The 6,286-nt window shown below is 57.4% G+C and overlaps 1 protein-coding gene across 1 annotated transcript in view; it reads left to right on the forward strand.

Moving 5' to 3' along the window:
• UPK3B (uroplakin 3B) overlaps nucleotides 1-1,520 on the forward strand; it is a 5,600-nt gene extending 4,080 nt beyond the window's left edge. Inside the window, exon 7 of the mRNA XM_010854358.1 lies at nucleotides 8-1,520. Within this exon, the coding sequence (XP_010852660.1) occupies nucleotides 8-130 (123 nt within the window). The 3' untranslated portion in view covers nucleotides 131-1,520. The remainder of the gene's footprint in view (nucleotides 1-7) is intronic.
• Nucleotides 1,521-6,286: the final 4,766 nt, after the last annotated feature.

A 6,286-nucleotide genomic window follows, 5' to 3' on the forward strand; every position in this document is an offset into this window, starting at 1 on the left:
GGAGCAGCTGCGGATCGGCTCCTTCATGGGAAAGCGCTACATGACCCACCACATCCCGCCCAGCGAGGCAGCCACCCTGCCGGTGGGCTGCGAGCCTGGCCTGGAACGCTTCCCCAGCCTCAGCCCCTAGCTTTGCCCACCTGGCTGGGGCTGGGGCAGTGGGGACCTGGGGGGTGAGTGCACAGTGCACGTGTGTGTGTGTGGGTGTGTGTCCCGCATCGCACCTCCTGCCCTGCCTGAAATCCCACTGCTAGCAGCCCTGCCTTGGGCTTTCTCATTTCCCCCGTCTCCAGGAAGTTGGGGGAGGGCCTCAGTCAGACCAGGCATCCAGCCCCAAAGCCATCTGCCTCTGATCTGCCTGCTTCAAGCGAGGCTGGAGGTCATGTAGACACACTGCCCGAAAGGAGGCTTCCAGGCCCCAGGAGGAGGCCTGCAGCGGGCTGGGCCATATTGGGGTACATGAGGCCCGTCTGTCCCTCTGTCTGTCCCTCACTGGCGGCCGGAGCTGCAGTGAGGCCTTCAAAGGTGCCTCCATCTTCCCTGGACGTGGGTCCTTTCTGAGGGTGGCCCTCACTGGCTGGAAGGTCAGACCGTGTAGATGTCTGTGACGATCCGGCTACCACATCTAACCTCCTTGCACATGCAGATGGCACACACACTCATGCACTCACTCCCATTCCACAAGCATTTGTTGAGCGCCTGCTGCATGCCACACACACAGTGTTAGGCATGGCCCTCACGCAGGGCTCGCTGCTGTTCTTGGGGCGCTCACTCACTGCTCTGGGCCTCAGATGACCACGTGTCCTGATGTGACCTGTTACTGTTGGGGGGGCTATCACCCCCTCGGACTGTCACGCACCCTCGAGCTCACACTTCTGAGACGATCTGCCCCCGATGGACTCTGCTGTCCAGTAGCCAGCGCCCGCATCACCCAGCAGGAGCCACTTGACTCTCCAGCGTCCGTCTCCCTGCAAGACCGGTGATTCCCACCGTGGACACAAGAGGGCGCCGTGGCGCCGCGGTTGCCGAGTCCCGCGCATGCGCACGTCTGTGCACAGCCGAGCGTCCTGCCGCTGGACCTGATGTCTCACAGCGGCAGCCACGCAGCTGGGTCTCTGGAGGTCACGGCTCCAGTTTCCACCTCAGCCAAGCCAGAGGATGAGCAGTCACACTCTCGTTTGAGGATCAACGGTGTGTCGTCCCACTGCACAGCTGTCACCGTTTTCTGGATGGAAAAACATGCTCAGTGATCTGCCCACGATCCACTGTCCCCAACCCTGTGTCCCCCGGCCGCTCCCAGGCCCTTCTAAGCCTGACTGCGGCTCCCAGCATACAGGCCGCCCCGAGGAGGGCGCCAAGCGGGGAAATCTACCCCCCTTCCCTGACTTTGGAGATGAATAAATGCAATCTGGCTCCTCCATCCCCGTGGTGCCCGCGCTGGATCTGCAAGAGGGGCAGTTACACGCGTTGCCCAGCCTGGCTCCGCCCTGTGCAGCCTGCCCCTGACACCAGCCCGGGCGCTGCCCCGAGCCTGTCGTCTAGATTGCTAGCCCTAGCTATGCATTGGGGTACCCCCATCTCCTGATGGCCCCAGGGAAACCCACCCCCAATGGGGTGGGAGGCAGGGCCAGGAAACCCACCACTAATGCAGGTGGATTTAGCAGTGCTCCTTCCAGGTACACGCTTCACGGGAGTCTGCTTTCAAAACCCATGCACCCCTGGCCTCTGTGGTCTCCCTCCCACCCTGCCTGCACCCTCACCAGCCACAAGAGCTGCTCTCGGTGCAGTTGGGAGCTCACGCCCTGGTGTCCTGGGTGACACCTGGATGTGAGAACCAGGCCTGTCAGACTGCCACTTTTGGAATTCCGCTGCCGTAGAGCCCAGGATCCTCTTGGATTCTTGGAATTGTTGTTGTTTAGTCGCTCAGTTGTGTCTGACTCTTTGCAACTCTATGGACTGTAGCCCGCCAGGCTCCTCCGTCCATGGGATTCTCCAGGCAAGAATACTGGAGTGGGTTGCCATTTCCTTCTCCAGGGGATCTTCCTGATCCAGGAATTGAACCTGTGTCTCCTGCTTTGGCAGTCGATTCTTCACCTCCGAGCCATCTGAGAGTCTCATTCTTAGAATTGGAGGAGGGTTAAAAGTTGGCCCTGCGCTATGCCAGCTACCACCAGTGGAGCCTGGCCCACGCTGTCCCTCCCAGGCCTGGCCCCAGTACCAGACAACAAGGCCCTTAAGACCCAGAATGCCTGGCTTGGGGCCTGCCCAGGAAGGAAGTGATAGTGAGAAATAGGGATCTACTGGTGTTTGCTGAGTGAAAAGATGAACAAACCTGCCCAAAGATGGAGGATCAGCCAGGAGCAGGAATTGCCCCTGGCTCTGGCGTGTCCCGGGGTCCTTTGGTGGCTTGTTAGTGCCAGAATCTTTGTGCATTCTGAGTCCTGTGATGTGCGTCCCTGGGGCTGCCCCTCCCAAACATCTTCAAGCCCCTCTGAGGAGCTGCTCTCATCGTGGCCACCTGAGGCTTGACCATGGAGATGAGCTCTAAACAGACATTGCAACATGGTGAGTGAAGCCTGGGCAGGGGAGGCAACTGACCCCACCTGATGGTCAAGGGGACTAACTAGGGGTGAGAGGTGTCTCAGGAGGCAAATGTAAGTCAAGTCAGAGGAAAGGATGGACGGAGAAAGAGTGGAACTCGGGGAGATCAGACTTAAATAGTCTTGCCTTATGGTGACACAGGTGGTTCCTGGGACCACAGCAGCAGGGATGGGGGGCCGGGAACCCGGTAAGAGCAAGGGTGACCTGGTCTTCCAGGCACGTGGAATCAGCCCTGAGCCAGGGCAGACGAAGCAGGTTGGGGAGGAAGAGGTGGATTCTAGAAATATTTGGGAGGTGATTGGAGGAATCTGGCACTTCTTAGACATGGGAGACAAGCCAAAAGGGAGAGGCTGTGCTTGGGTATCTTTCCTTCATTTAAAAAAAAAAAAAAATTATTTATTTATTTGGCTGTGTCAGATCTTAGCTGGGGCTTAGTTGCCCTATGGCATGTGGAATCTTAGTTCCTCAACTAGGGTTCAAACCCATGTCCCCTGCATTAGAAGGCAGATTCGTTTTTTAAATTTTTAAATTATGAAAACATAGTAACACTTTTACGGGAGGCATGGAAAGTACAGAACAAAGTTACATGTAGTTCCAATTAATTACAGTTGTTTTAGGTAGATAAGATATTTAGTTGGAATTTCAATATCAAACTCTCAGAAATTAATAGAATAGAATGTACAGAGAAGCAGAAGCATACAGTAGACCTGAAAATCACTGTGAACCAATTCGACATTATTAAGATTTATACAAGAAGGTGGATTCTTAACCACTGGACCACCAGGGAGGTCCCTCCTGTGCCCAGGTTTCTGATGTGGGGATGGATATGAATGCAAAATGGGGCCCCTTATGTTCTGAAAGTGGTCCTATCACCCCAGCCTTGGAGCCGATCCCCAGGAAAAGGGGGTTCTGGGAACGTCATCGTAGGTGAGTGAATCCACACGAACGCTAACAAATTGTTAGTATTTTACAAAGATGGAAGCCAGTCCTGGTCAGCGGAAGGCTGCCCAGTGAGCCTGCTGGGCTCCGGGCGTGCTGCCCCAGAGCAGGCGTTCCCCGGGCGCCACAGAGTCCACACGGAGTTGGGGTGGCAGGCCCGGTCATCACCAGCCCAGGCATCGCCACGCTGGGCCCTGGGGAGCTGTGCTGGGGCCTTCCGCCTCAGAGTCACGCTCGAGAGGGTCACCAGCTAGACCCAAGCTCCGAGAGGGCCAGCTCGTGACAGCCTGGAGCAGGGCGCCTAGTGAGAACCGCATTGCGGAGAACCTCTTTATTAAATGTTTTCCATGTTCTCCAGGGCTGTCCTTGGGGAAGTACCTCCAAACCCATTGGCCCATCACATCATGGCTCAGTGTTTAAAAACAAGTTCACTGTGAAGAAGGAAAAAACAGCAGTGATTGTGGGGGCGATGACTCACAGATGACTCATTGGGCCAAAAATCAAAGGCAGCAGAATGACAGCAGGTAGAAACCGGCCAGCACCCCTCCCTCTCTCTCACCCTCGGGGTTCACTTTATTCCTCTCATCTCTGAAGCGTCCATTTCTCTCCATCTTCCCTGCAGTCCCCCAGGCCCGCCACCCTGGTTTCTCGATGGGGTGTCAGCAGTCGCCCCTTTGCTGGTCTCCGCACGTCTGCATCCCTGCTCCCCACCCCCATTCTTCCCGTGGCATCCAGAGGAACTCAATGATACACCTAATGTGTCTCACCTTTGCCCCCCCTCAGAGGTTTCCTCCCCGTGAGAGCAGGTCTTCTCATTTGCGAGGTGCCAGGATCCATCCCTTGCTCCCTGAATTCGTGCCTCTGTTAGCCCCTCCACCCCATCCCGCCACTGGGCCTTTGCACCTGCTTTTCCCTCGATAGAGACCATGCCTCCATTCCACACCCCTTCCTCTAGGTCGTTCCTCAGCTCCACTCACACTTCTTCAGAAGCCCTTCCTGACCCCTCAGCTCTCCTAGAGCCGTGTTGTTTTCCTCCTCAGCACCTTTTGTTTCCTTGTTGTAATCAGACATTTAAAACGACGAGCTTTTGCATCTCCTCTGCTAAACTCTCAACTCCAGCGGGGCAGGGACCACATGTGCTTTGCTCACCAGAGCGCCCCCTAGAGCTAGCACAGTGCCCAGCTCCCAGTAGGTGTTTAATACATATTTGTTGCCTGACTGTTTTATAAAAAACCCCCTCACACCGGCCAGAATGGGCTGATGTGGGTGCCCTAGGAGCCTGGCACGTTCCACCCTCTGGGTGATGCAGGGGGAGGTGCAGATACAGGCTCCGCACCCCCCACCATGGTCGGGGGGTCCTGGGTGGGGGTGAGGGGACCCAGTCCGAGCAGAGACATCATTTGGGTAGTGCTGGCTGGTGGGGGCTGTGTCCCGGACATAAGAAGGGCGTTGCAGGAGGCAGTCAGAATAGCAACCATCTGTCATGCCCGGGAAGGTGGCCAGGCCCCAGGTGCTGGGGGAACACGAGGAGCTCCTGATGGCTTTGTGGTGCGTGTGTGCTAAGTCGCTTCACTTCTGTCTGACTCTTTGTGACCTCATGGACTGTAGCCCGCCAGGCTCCTCTGTCCATGGGGATTCTCCAGGCAAGAATGCTGGAGTCGGTTACCATGCCCTCCTCCAGGGGATCTTCCCAACCCAGGGATTGAACCCGTGTCTCCAGCAGCTCCTGCATTGCAGGTGGATTCTTTACCACTGAGCCACTGGGGAAGCCCCTTCCTGTTTGGCTTTGTGCTCACAGAAAGAATTTCCTTTCATGTTGGAGTTCCTCAGAGCCTTGTTGGGGTTTGTGACTCTCTGCCTCCTAGGAAGGGCCCCAGGGCCGGTGTCCCAGCCTGAGGGGCAGTTCATTGGTGCCTCCGCAGGATGGCGACTCAAGCACTTTCTGCAGAGCGCTGCCCCGCCCTGCTGTCCTTAGCAGGAAGCTGGAAGGCAGGGAGGGCCAGTCCAGCTCCTGGCCCCCCCAGCCCGCTGCCTCCTGGGTTCCCTGGGGCCCCTCCCGTCCTGCCCACAGCAGCCTGGGGAGCTGCCAGGCCCCTGGCAGAGGGTGGGGCGGGCACCACCTTCTCGGGAGGGGCCGACGTGAAACAGGAGCAGATGGACAGAGCCACACCCCGCTGCTCACTCTGCAGCCTGGCCACCCCACCCACCCCCACCTGTCCCCTCAGAAGGGGGAGGGGCAGCTGCTGGGCAGGACAACAGGTCAAGGGACCCAGCCCAGAGACCCTGCAGGCCTCTCAGAGGGAGGGTCAGATCCAGTCCCACTCACGGAGGGGGCCGGGGAGCCGACCGCTACAGACGGAACCGTGTTCCTCCAAATTCCTATGTTGAAGCCTCAGCGCATGACTGTTTAGTTAGTTCCCTCGACTGGCATGGAACCTGTGCCCCCTGCAGTGAAAGTGCCCAGTCCTCAGCACTGGGCCTTCAGGGGCCTTCCAGAGTGTGGCCGTATTTGGAGAGAGGGTCTTTAAAGAGATAATGAAGTTAAGAGGTAATTAAGTCCTTGAGGGTGAGGATGTGACCCCATCAGACTGGTGCCCTTATAAGAAGAGATTAGGACACAGAGACACCGGGGTGCTGCAGGGGACAGACCAGGTGAAGAGGCAGGAAGGGGACGATCCAAGGAGACAGGTCCAGAAGACACCACTCCTGCCCACGTGATCTTGGCCTTCCAGCCTCCAGAACTGGG

Source organism: Bison bison, unplaced genomic scaffold, assembly GCF_000754665.1.
Source record: "Bison bison bison isolate TAMUID 2011002044 unplaced genomic scaffold, Bison_UMD1.0 scf7180017864340, whole genome shotgun sequence".
NCBI lineage: Eukaryota > Metazoa > Chordata > Mammalia > Artiodactyla > Bovidae > Bison > Bison bison.